The sequence below is a fragment of the Hyperolius riggenbachi genome, chromosome 8 (genome assembly GCF_040937935.1).
Source record: "Hyperolius riggenbachi isolate aHypRig1 chromosome 8, aHypRig1.pri, whole genome shotgun sequence".
NCBI lineage: Eukaryota > Metazoa > Chordata > Amphibia > Anura > Hyperoliidae > Hyperolius > Hyperolius riggenbachi.
This window is the reverse complement of record NC_090653.1, coordinates 269,362,920-269,375,251: the sequence shown is the minus strand read 5'-3', so window position 1 is coordinate 269,375,251 and position 12,332 is coordinate 269,362,920. Positions and strand designations below refer to the sequence as shown.

At 41.8% G+C, this 12,332-nt stretch overlaps 1 protein-coding gene across 2 annotated transcripts in view; it reads right to left on the bottom strand.

Annotated features, from left to right (window-relative positions):
- Window positions 1-2,135: 2,135 nt before the first annotated feature.
- The window catches only part of FUBP3 (far upstream element binding protein 3), a 118,738-nt gene continuing 108,541 nt past the window's right edge, over window positions 2,136-12,332 (bottom strand). For both annotated transcript variants that reach the window (XM_068248842.1, XM_068248843.1), the window contains 3 exons: window positions 9,454-9,525; window positions 8,066-8,193; window positions 2,136-3,439 (listed from right to left, as the gene is read on the bottom strand). In XM_068248842.1, the coding sequence (XP_068104943.1) occupies window positions 3,431-3,439; window positions 8,066-8,193; window positions 9,454-9,525 (209 nt within the window). In that variant the 3' untranslated portion in view covers window positions 2,136-3,430. The remainder of the gene's footprint in view (window positions 3,440-8,065; window positions 8,194-9,453; window positions 9,526-12,332) is intronic.

Sequence of the window (12,332 nt, the reverse complement as noted above, 5' to 3'; positions counted from 1 at the left end):
CTTAATGGGGGTATAATTTATTTAAAAAAAACCTCACTGATGCTGATCAGTCACTAATGCTGTGTTAGTTATCTGAGATCCTCTCACGAGTGATCTCAGTAACTGTAACAGCATAGTCACTGATACAATGTTTACACACATTCTGCATGAATAAGCACTGTCATTGGCTTTGTGAACACATGTTCACATCAGCCAATCACAGACCAGCGGGTGCCCGACGCGTATGCACGTCCGCGCGCACGCGGACGCGCACGCGAACGCGATCGCGCACAGCAGGAAAATAAACAGGAGTTGCCTATCTACGCCCCTGTGACTCAGGTGAATTTTAAAGGGGCGTAGATAAGCGTGGCAGAGGTTGTTAAGTGGTTAAACATGCCCCTTTTCCCATTTTCAAATAGTCTCCAGATCAGCTTGTTAGGACTGTCCTTTATTGTTTCCTTGAAAAAGAACATTTGAAACTTGCCTATTTAGCATGCACCAAGAGCTCCAAACACTAGAAAGGTCCACTATCTACAAAATATGTAAGATCTAAAACACTCGCATATACAATGTACATTTCTCCCAGAGTAAAATTCCCTATAAAGCCCTTGGCTTAGTCCTAGACCTGCACTTGTTGTATATGCTCTACCTCTACTGTCTGATGAGGCAGGGCCACGCCTACGAAAGGTGTTGTATATCTTGGAGTGTATGTTAAATACCTTGTTGTTGATACATTGTCAACTCTGATTTTTGTCTACAAAGAGGAGGTAGCTCCACCACTGCCTCCTTCATTTCTAAACTTTTTAACCTTTTTGTTTATCCTATTGGGGCCTTTGATCACATCTACGTTTCTCCTATGTTCCTGTAGCTTACAGTAGGCAGTAAAGATCTTACAGATCGGACAGGTTTTGGACTAGTCTATATCCTAATGGGGGATTCTTAGTATTTGCTTTACTAGGTAAAAGCAATCCTTGTGAAAGATCTATACAAAGATAGCAGCCAGCCTCCCTTCCTACTTACACACTGTTCCGGCAGTTGAACTGAGCAACTGCCATTCAGTAAGTGCTTTTACAAAAGAAAACCCAGACAATCCCCCTTGAGGAGATGGACTAGTCCAAAACGTGTTAGAATCTATCTACCTACTGTAATTGACAGCAACATAGGAAAAAATGTATAATGCATTTTATTCTGAATCAAATGTACATTTTATACGTATGAATTTAATTTTTAATTTTTTTTTTATACAATAGTGGTCCTTTACTATAAATGTATCTAAAGATTTCTGTAGGTCAGGGGTCTCAAACTCGCGGCCCATTTGCGGCCCTCGATACAATATTTTGTGGCCCTCGCCAGCAAAAGCTTGCTTATAGTTCGCTTCAGTGCTCCCAAGTAATCCGCCGCATCCTGCCGCTAAACAAGGGCTGCAAGCCCCCAAATCTCCCGGGGGGGCAATCCGCCGGCATTTCCTGGAAGGGGCAGAGCTTTCAGCTTCAGCTCTGCCCCTCCTGTCGTCAATCGCCGCACGGATCGCTGCCTCTCCCCGCCCCTCTCTGTGAAGGAAGAGTGAGAGGGGCGGGCAGAGGCGGCGATGCGCCGCGATTGTGAAATGCCTTATGCGGCCCAGCCTCATCCTGACTTTGCCTCCTGCGGCCCCCAGGTAAATTGAGTTTGAGACCCCTGCTGTAGGTACAAGCAACAAAACCTATATTTACACTGACAGTTTTATTTGTTCCATGGCACCGAAAAAAGAACCTCGCAAAAAGCGAAGAAATCTCCCTGTGAGAAAGTAAACAGACAAAAAAAAGTAGGTTTTTTTTATTCCACAAGACGACTTGTGGCATTTTTATTATATAGAGTGTAAAATGCAGGTAAGACATTTCTCTGTAACATACTCAATATCATCCAATCGTGATTTTATTTTTAATAGTTAAACAATTTAGGAATAAAAGAAAAAAAAAAAAACATGATGTCAGCCCCCCTTTTCCAAAAACGGAATGTTCCCATGGATTAAATTTCTAACTTCACACACAAAAAAAATTAGCTTGAATTCCGTTTTTTCAAGGAAAAAAAAAATGAAAAAAAATGAAAAAAAAAATTCCTGTCTTCTGTACAAGAAAAAAAATGAAATAAAAAAAAAAAACAAAAAACTACAAACATTCAAAATCATATCCCTTTTATTAAATCAAAAGCATTTTAGCACATACCGTGGTTAATACTAGCATTTAATTTCTATGATAAATTTGACAATTAGATAAGAAAATATTTAAAATAAAAACACAAAAAACAAACCTTGGAGTTAAAAAATAGTTATTACGAATCTTTTTTAAACTTTTCCATACTGTTAAATGTTCCACAGTGTTTACATTAAAGATCCTAACAGCTGATTTCTTTCATATTAAAAATAATAGTATTTATTTTTCTGACAGCACAAAAAAAAGGTCATTTTCCTGTTATAGCTTGGAAGTCCGATATACATAGGCAACTGAATTGATAAACATTGCTTTATAAAATACACCCCTCCTCTGCCAGAGGGACTTGCACTACATTGCGCTGCGATGCGTAGCAGCTCTCTCTGGAAGAGGAGGAGTTAACAATCATTTTTTTTTATATTAACCCATCAAAACCCTGGTTATTATACAAACAAAGCTTACAAAATATGGCCCTGCTCCCCCCTCCCTTTATAACCCCGACACACAATACTTGTCTCAAGAGATAGATTCAAATATTCACTTTTAGAATGAACAATCATTTCCAAGTAACAGATTGATAATTCTCTTTAAAAAACAAAAACAATGCAATAAAATCAAATACAGTCATAATACCAGAGAAAAAAAAAAATTAGACGTAAAACATTTAAAGAATTTACAGTTAAGAATATTTAAATACACATTTAAAAAATTTCTTTTATAGAGGTTGTGTACATAATTTTTTTTATATCCATAAATTGTTTGCATCACTTTTGTGATAAGACCTCCAAGCTGCATTGTCCAAAAGACAAAATGATACAAAAAAAAAATTGAGACAAATATTTTGCAATATCAGCACCAAGGGGGGGCAGGGGTACACAGTAGAGGAATAAACATTTACAATTTTTTTTTGGTAGTTTTTTTTCCTTTCTTCAATGTAATCAGTTCCAAAAAGGCTTCATGTTATAACACTTTTTTTTCTCAAGGGTAGGGAACAAGAATGCAATGGGGCAAAATAAAATAAAATATATAACGGGGGAAAAAAACAAATAAAATACTCCCAGCACATTTAAATCTTTAGTATATTATAGAATCCTGATTCTTAGCAAAGTTCAGTATAGATTTAACCCTATGACTAGTGTTGTACAAACAGAAAGAAAAAAAAGTCTTCAGCAAAACATTGTAAAATCTAGAAACATGTTACAAATTATGGTTCTCCTCCTGCCATGATTCAGAGGGGATTTCTCATCAACCGGACAATTGTTCTACTGCTCCTGTAAAATACACACACAAGAAAAGAATGAACATTAAACAGCTGCTTGCTCTAAAAAATACTCTATAAGGCTTTAATAACTATTTTGTAATTATGTAAAAAAAAAAAAAAACTTTACATATGCAAATGTCATTTTCCTTTGTAATGAGTGGGTGGAGCTCTACAATATATCTGTGCCCTTTGAGACTTAATTTTAGGAGCCTGACAACGCAGACCCGGAGACAGAGGCGCTTGGCTAGTCCATAAACCTGATCTAGTTTTTTATGCTCCTGTTACTGCCTGATGAAGAAGGACTCAACCTGCAAAACGTGTTACATTTTTGGAGTATTTGAATAAATTGTTGATCAAAAAATTTACAGAGTTGGTGTCTAGTGAAAGGGGAGGTAAGTCTGCCATCGACTTTTTATTTGTCTTTTAAAACGTATTTTATCCTGTTATTGGTGCCTCTGTTCCTGTTCTCAGTCTATTGTCTAGTGACACTCTTGTCCATCCTTGGAAGAGGGGTGTAGCCCCATTCCTGTCTACAGAGAGCAACTTTTTAACCTGAGTGGGGTCAGGTTTGTTCTCCCCATTTGCCTGTGTTGTAACCCACGCTTGTGAGTATATTCAGACTACTACTACTACTACTAATAATAATATTTCTTGTCTTAACACACTGCAGTATTGGGCTCTCCATTTCTTTTTGAGTCTCCTGATACACTGGAGAGTATCTTTTGGGTCCTTAACAAAAACAGTTTCCATTAACTTCCATTAAAATTGCGGCAAAATAGCCAAAATCACTTTTTTTGAAAATTTGCGATCACAGCAATTTTGCCACAATTTTAATACAACTCAATGTGAACATTTAAAAAACAAAAACGACCTGAAAAACACTCTCCGGTGTGTCTCCAGCCTTAGAGATGTAGATGTATGTAGCCAACAGTGTAGCACAGCACCCATGTTCATTTTTCCTGAGATTTTAAAGTGGACTGATCAGGAAAAGCTCTCCCCAATATTAGGTCCTTCCTCTACAGACATTGGTAAATGGGAGTGGACTGAAGTATTCAATTCTTCCTGTTCCTTTTGTTCTCTATGCAAGTCTCCTACACGGTGTCCAAAGGGTTATCACACCGGGACTTGAACAGGGGACTTGGCGGGGGAGGCTGCAGTGGCGATCACTGCTCTACTACAATCTCCCAATATCAGATGAGGGCGGGTTTTTTTGGGGGGGGGGGGGAGGTGGAATTTACTTCAACAGATGCACATTAATGGTGGGTAAGCAGCACAATAATTTGCAGGCACTGTAACTATGAACTGAGGGTACTATTTATGGATGCTCTATAACAGGAGAAACTATTAAAGTAAGGAAAAAGGTGCCCTGGAATGTACTTAAAGTGAACATCCAGACTAAAAACCTACGCAGCAGAACTGAAAAGGCTTGGTATTTCTCTAATAGTTTCACAGCATCAGAACTTGGTTTTTCTTATAGAAGTCTAATTTTTAGCTGCATTTTTAGCTAAGCTCCGCCTCGTCAAAAAAAAACTGCCCGGGCTTTTTTCCCCTGATGTTGTGCAAAGCATGATGGGATTTCCTATGCTGCTATTCACGTTGCCTAGCAACTGGGAGGGATGATCTGGACACAGCACAGTTGTAACTGTGTCTCATGCTCCGTCACCTTCTTTCAAACCAAAAAGATGGCTGCCCTCATGAAATCACAAACCTTTGCTTGTTCTTTTAAAACAGGATGGGTAAGAGATTATATTGCCTATCTATTTTAATTTACATAACTAATGTAACTTAATGACCGTATGTTTGTTTAGGCTAAAGCTCCTCTTTAACTTGGGAGGGGGGGGAAGCCTCTGAATCCTAATAAGGCTTCCCCGTACTCTTCAGCCCAAGGGATCCAGCACTGGCAGCCCTCAAACAGCGTGCAGAAATATTTACCTATCCACGCTCCTGTGCAGGCACAGTACAAGCTCCCCTCGTGCTCTGGCGGAAATAGCTGAGCCCATTCAGGTGCGCTCTACTGTGCAGTAAAGAGCGGACCCAAAAACCGGCTCGACAATTTCTGCTATTTCTAAACAATACGAACAGTTACTTTTGCTAGGTCTCATCTTCCACAGCCTGGCAAAATGTTATGAACAGTTCTGTAGTATTAAATCACAACTGGCTTCTGACATACAAAAGGTAATTTTAAATTACAAAACCATTTTTTTTTTACATTTTAAGGTATTTACAGAAATCGTTTCCCATTTTTCAAGCCTACCTTGGCAAAAAAACAAACAAACAAAAAAAAACTGTTCTCCCCATTTAAATTTTTTATGGACTACTTTTTGCCATGGACTGAGGGGTTCAAATATGCAGGAGCATGCACTAAAAGGTGCACAAATCGAACATTTACAACCATCCTTTTTGCAAGAAAAAAAACTAAAAAAACAAACTAAAATCTTAAATGCGAGGGGAGAAACAAAAACAAACAAACGACTATTTTGTCTCTGCTTTATCGAAAAAAAAACCACAAACTTCTAAGAAGAATCTTATCAGTAAATTTTTTTTGTCACCACAATAAATATACTACAGAAGTTTACTGACTGAGGAATCATACACAAACCAAGGAAAAGAAATATGGTCTCCCATTTGGTAGTAAAACAAAAGTTGGCCTACTTAAAAATGGAAGGTATTTGCGATAACTCCGGTTGAAGGAAGCATATAATGTGTCCCACAATGCATCACTGCTGAATATGCAAAATACCCCTTTTATTTGATAGCTAACCACACCTCCAGAACCGCTGGAATGCAATGATGTGTCAGCTTGCTGACTGTACAGAGCCACAATAATCCAACATGCATACACTGTTTCAGACTGGTTGACCCTCATCAGTGCATGGCATGGATTGTAGCACTTTAGTAAGAGGGCTTTTGGCTTTGTAGCCCCTTCCACACTCCAATGAGTTCTGGTTCCCCATGAGCTTGCTGGGTAGTCTGAAACTCTAAAAGTTGGTAATAGGGATGGTCAAGGAGATGCAAATAATTTCCAGTTGATGCATTATGCAAATTTTGTATGAAAATGTATGTAGCTTGAAAATAAACCAATCAAATACTGCTGAGGTAAAATTTGATTGGTCCATTTTCAAGCTGCATACATCCTACATCAACTCGAAACTATTTGCATCTCACTGACCATCTCTAGTTGGTAGTAACCACCCTGGTCCTATTAAGGTGTAAAATGACTGGATTGTCCAGTTTGTTGAACTTACTTGTAATCAAATTATGAATAAACATTTCTATTCTTGGTCGGAGAGTGATTGGACTAGCTGGTGAATACTGAATAGTATTGCACACAGTGCATACCGACTTACGTACACAGGAACTTGCTCAGAACTAAAGATGGCCATACATCAGGCAACTTGGCGGCTGATCGACCATCCAATTCGATTATCAAATTGGATGAAAATCGGTGCCGCCAAGTGCATGTCCGACCGAAAAAGTGACCAATTTCAGGATGGAAATTGGTTGCATGGTCGACTGCGCATGCTGCAAGATGAAGGGCCGAGGTTGTTTGGTCGGGGGTACGGCGGACGACTCTGGAACGAGCAACGACAAAACCCCCGCCGCTATGTATAAATGTGCCCCCCCATGTGTGCATTTATACATTACTTGGCCAGTGTCGGCCTCCACGTAGTTTTCGCCCATCTCGCCGGTTTCCGCATACACTCATATTCAGATGCTATGCGCGGCTAGCGTATATGTGTTACCCGGCAAGATGGACGGTCACCGCGCGGAAGCTGCTACAGGACAGGTAGTGTATAAATGCATACACCGACACATTTATACATTGGGGGGGTTGCGGCGGTGCGGACGCAGCGGGCTCAGCCGATTCCCTGAAGATTTTATGCTGAAATCGGCCTGCAGTATATGGCAGCTTCGACAAGAGACAAATTTATCTCTAATCAGATTCGATTAGAGATAAATTTGTCTCTGTCGAATCTGCCCATAATCGTCAGGTCTATGGGCACCTTAAGAACGAATCCGACAAGCAATCATATGCACATGTACACACATAAGAAGTTTCCGACTGATTGAACACTGGGGGGTGGTCAATGAAATGCAAATATTTCTAAGATACAGGATTATGCAAATTTTTTATTCAAATTATGCAGTTTAGAAATGAAAGTTGCATAAATATTCAAGTTGCATAAATTTGAATACTAAATTCACATAATTCTGCAGCAAGTCAGAAGTGGGGAGGGTCAATGAGATGCCAAGTTTGATGCAAGATTATGCAAATTTTTATAGGCAAATGTATGCAGCTTGAAAATGGATCAAATTTTACCTCAGCAGGGTATGATTGGTTAATTTTCAAGGTGCACAAATTTGCGTACAAAATTAGCATAATGCCGCATCAACTCAAAATTATTTGCATCTCATTGACCCTCCCTACTCAGAAGTATTTGCATCTCATGGTCCATCTGTACTGGTCACCAATCGGGAAACTGATATGAACGATTGTTCAAATGAATCGGCTTTGTGTGGCTTTCGCCGGGAGACTACATCTGGAAACAGCTGTTACATGCAGCAGATGCACTCTCTGCTTGGTTCTCATAGGTCAGCCCTGCTGAAGCAGACTGGGTGATGTTCCGTTACTCACCTGGCTGTGGCCCTGCGCCTGGCCCAACGACTGTCCATAATAAGCAGCCTGTTGTCTGTAATACTCTGCCCATGCCAGTGTGTAATCTGGCTGAGAGCTCGGCTGTGAGGTGGCACTGGCAGCCTGGCCTGGAAAGACAGGAAGAGGAAGTCAATGCTAAGTACAGAGATGGAAGAGATCAGGGCTACAGTCAGCCTGGATGAAAAAAAAGAAACAAAAGGGTACATTACTCGATTCTCAGCATCAATATCTGGCCGATTCGATCATAATGGCCAAATCTGGTACATATCGATACCACAACATGACCACCCAACCGATTGTTTAGATCGATTTCCAGCCTAAGGGGCATGCTGGAAAATCTTGGTAGGAAAAGCTCAGTTGGGTGTGCGGAAGTAGCAGGGTTTGATTTTCTGATGACCGATGGAACCCCAACTGGTGTCCCCCATGTGTATGCGTCCCACCCCCATGATGAGCGTTGAAGGCTCACCTGTCATGCCACTTGGAATCCTTGCCTCTTCTGGTGCCCGGTGTAGTGACATCACTACAAGAGCCGATGTCACATGGTATCAGTAGTCACAATGACTAATGAAAGACACACCAGTCGTCAGTGTGTCAGGTAGGCATGTGCCACTCAACTCTGGCATGGGACACACACACACACACACACACACACACACACACACACACACACACACACACACACACACACACACACACACACACACACACACACACACACACACATGGGGAAGGGAGGGCTGGCAGCACTAGGATAATTTCTAATAGATTTAAAATCTACTGGAAATCTCTCTGCAGTGTGTGGGCAGGCAATAGATCCCTCTTTCTGATCAGATTCCATCATAGAGGGGTCTATCCAATGGTCGATCTATTGGCAGATCAACAGGAGTATATGGCCACCTTAAAGGACTACTGTAGTGGGAAAAAAAGAGCTGAACTTACCTGGGGCTTGTAACAATCCCCGTGCAGCCATTCACCGATGCTCCGATCCCCGCCTCACTTCAGGAATTTGCGACTTTAAAGTTGGAAAACCACTGTACCTGTGCAGCCGCGTCCTTGCTTCTCGCTGACGTCACTGGATGCTTACTGCGCGGGCGCAGAACGGACTGTGCCTGTGCCGTACACTCCCGGTGACGTCAGCGGGAGTGAGGACTTGGGAGGCGGGACCGGAGCATCGGTGAGTGGCTGCGCGGGCACAGGACGTCTGCGGGGGACAGTTAGAAGCCCCGGGTAAGTTCAACTCCTCGCCCCCCCCCCTGCCCCCCTACAGTATTCCTATAAACCCCCACAGAACACATTACTTCGGGCCCAATTCCTCTGCTAGAGAGTAGAGTGGCATGCTGGGACATCCGCATCCTCCCAGTACTCACTCTGCTTCTTGTAATACTCCTCCCACGCCTTGCTGTAGTCTGGCTGAGCATTCTGCTGTTGGCTCTGCTGACCTAAGAACAGAAGGAAAGATCAGGAATTAGCTTGTAGTAAAGGTTCCTCTTTAAGAACTTTAATAACCTGGGTCATTTTTCTAGTGGAGATTTGCTCAGCTGTTATCTTTTATTTATTTAAGCACCATTTTTGTAAGTTTATGCACTTAAAGGGGAACTGAAGTAAGAGATATATGGAGGCTGCCATATTTATTTCCTTTTGATCAATACCAGTTGCCTGGCAGCCCTGCTGGTCTATTTCTCTGCAGTAGTATCTGAATAACACCAGAAACAAGCATGCAGCTAGTCTTGTCAGATCTGACTTTAAAGTCAGAAACACCTGATCTGCTGCATGCTTGTTCAGGGGCTATGGCTAATAGTATTAGAGGCAGAGGATCAGCAGGGCTGCCAGGCAACTGGTATTCATTAAAAGGAAATAAATATGGCAGCCTCCGTATACCTCTTACTTCAGTTCCCCTTTAAAGTGGACCTGAACTCTTGCATAGGGCACAAGGAAAAACACAGAGAAATGCACCCTGTGTGTTTTTAACACACTCTGTAAGTAATCACAAGTGTTATTTGATCTCTCAGCTGTGTCAGTACAGAAATTCATCAGTCCTTGGCAGACAGCTAATATGTAAACACAGGATGTTAACGCTTTCTCTACTTCCATCAAAACAGGAAGTAGACACTGCAGATTCACTGCAGGAATTCTGTAAGCTCGAACAAATACATGTTTTTACTTTGAAGGTTATTATGCTGTTGCTCATCTTTTAGAGCAGAGAGGAGGTATTGAGTTCAGGTCCGCTTTAACAAAAAACTCAGTTTTTGCCCCAAAATAAATAAAACAATCGATTTATCTGCTGCGCCAGGTATTTCTACAGGTTTCTTCTACAATTTCAAATCAAGGTTCCTGGTGACAATTTGTTTAGTATAGGAACACCATGCAATGCTTTTTACTCTATGCAATGTACAATACTGCTTGTGTTTACATCCGTACCTACGCTACACTACAGCTGTATTGTGTTCCTATCAGGCGCAGCTTGGGCTTTGTTGCTGGAAACAATGCTCCTTATATAGAGCCTTGAGAACTCTTGGTATTATACAATGGATATAACTAGCTTACTAAAAGCCTATATTCTTACCATGAGTGCCCATTTAAGGCAGAGGCTGCAGCTTGTATGGCACATTCTGCATACTGATCTCTGCTGACCTTGCGATTTATAAACGGTGGTATAAAATATACCCCATCATGTCTGCACTGAGTATAGTATACAACATCAGATTAGAAATACATGTAAAGTGTATGGAATGGGCGTGGTTTCTGAATACCAGAGAGGGGAGGTCTGAGCAGGAGGTCACAGGAAGAGGAAACAAGGATTTGGTGCAGCAAGAATTTCATTTTTTGCTTTGAATTAAAAAAAAATTATAACCTTTAAAAAACGTATGCATAATCTATTACGCTCTACTGAAAAATGTGCCTTGAATTAGGTCTAAAGACAATAATGGTTAACTTTTAGCCACAATAGTATTGCTTATTATACATTAAGAGTCAGCATTAGTTGAACAGTTACATAAAGAAAAACCATAATGACATCTTGTAGAATGTAGTAAATTACCATTTTTTGGGGCATATATGGCGCAAAAGTCCCTGCGCGAACCTCGAACCCGCCGCAATGTTGGAGACTCCCTGCATTGTCCCCAGTTTGTCCTCCCCATATCCCCTCATGTATCTTTCGCTGCCCCGCGTGTGACTAGCAGAATGGGCAGCTTGGTTCACCTAATCTACGGTTCCAGATGCTATCGCAGAACTCTCCTCTCCTTCACTGCGTCTCTAGTGTCGGCTTCTGCTGATGACGTGATAAGCAGAAACAGACACTAGAGACGCAGTGAAGGAGAGGAGGTCTGTGATAACTGCTGGAGCCGTTGATTAGGTGAGCCAATCTGCCCATTCTACTAGTTCGACGCGGGGGCAGAGGAGGACAAACCGGACAGAATAATTGGGGGGAGAACATCTACAAGACGCTCCTGGACCACAGCTGCACAAGGTTCCCCCCCCCCGTTCTTTGCCCTCTAAACTTACACTAGGTGTGTCTTATGTGCAGAAAAATACAGTATTCAGGATACCCACTTTAACGTTAAATACTCTGGTTTCAGCATCAGAAAAGCTTCCTATAGCTTACGTATTTATCTACTATATGTGTGCAACAAAATACAGATACTTAGCTAGGTAAGGGGAAACCTCTGGATCCTCCTGAGGCTTGCTGCGTCCTTGTTCCTACAGCTGCTGCCAGGGTCCCTCTAAAATGGTAGCCACACCCCTCTTCATGCGCGAGAGTTGCCGTACTGTGCCTGCGTGAGTAAAGCCGCGGCTGTGTAGTAGCAAGGAGCCGCTTGCAGGCACAATGGGGAACCCAAAACTTGTTGGATATATTCGGGGGTCCTTGTGCAATAATGGTGTGGGCAAAGAGGACACAGGAAGCTCCTGATTATCCAGAGGCGTCCCTCTATCTAGGCAAGTATCTTTTTTTATTGGACTTTTTTTTTTATTAAATCGTCAACTCTATTTGTTCCCTTTTAACTTGCTGATGTACCCTTTTAATGACGCAACCTCATTCATCTGCCTTCAGAAGATGCGGTACTTAATGTAAAGGCCGGCGCTGGACAGCAGCTCGGAGCGCCAGAACCCCCCTTGAAGAGCTGACCGATGCCACAAGTCAGGCCGCTGTCCGCTTGTGAATAGCTCAGGGTCACATAAAGTGCCCACCTGCTAATTCACACAATGGAGACCTCCATCAATGGCCATTCTTTAGGGAAGTCATTGAAGG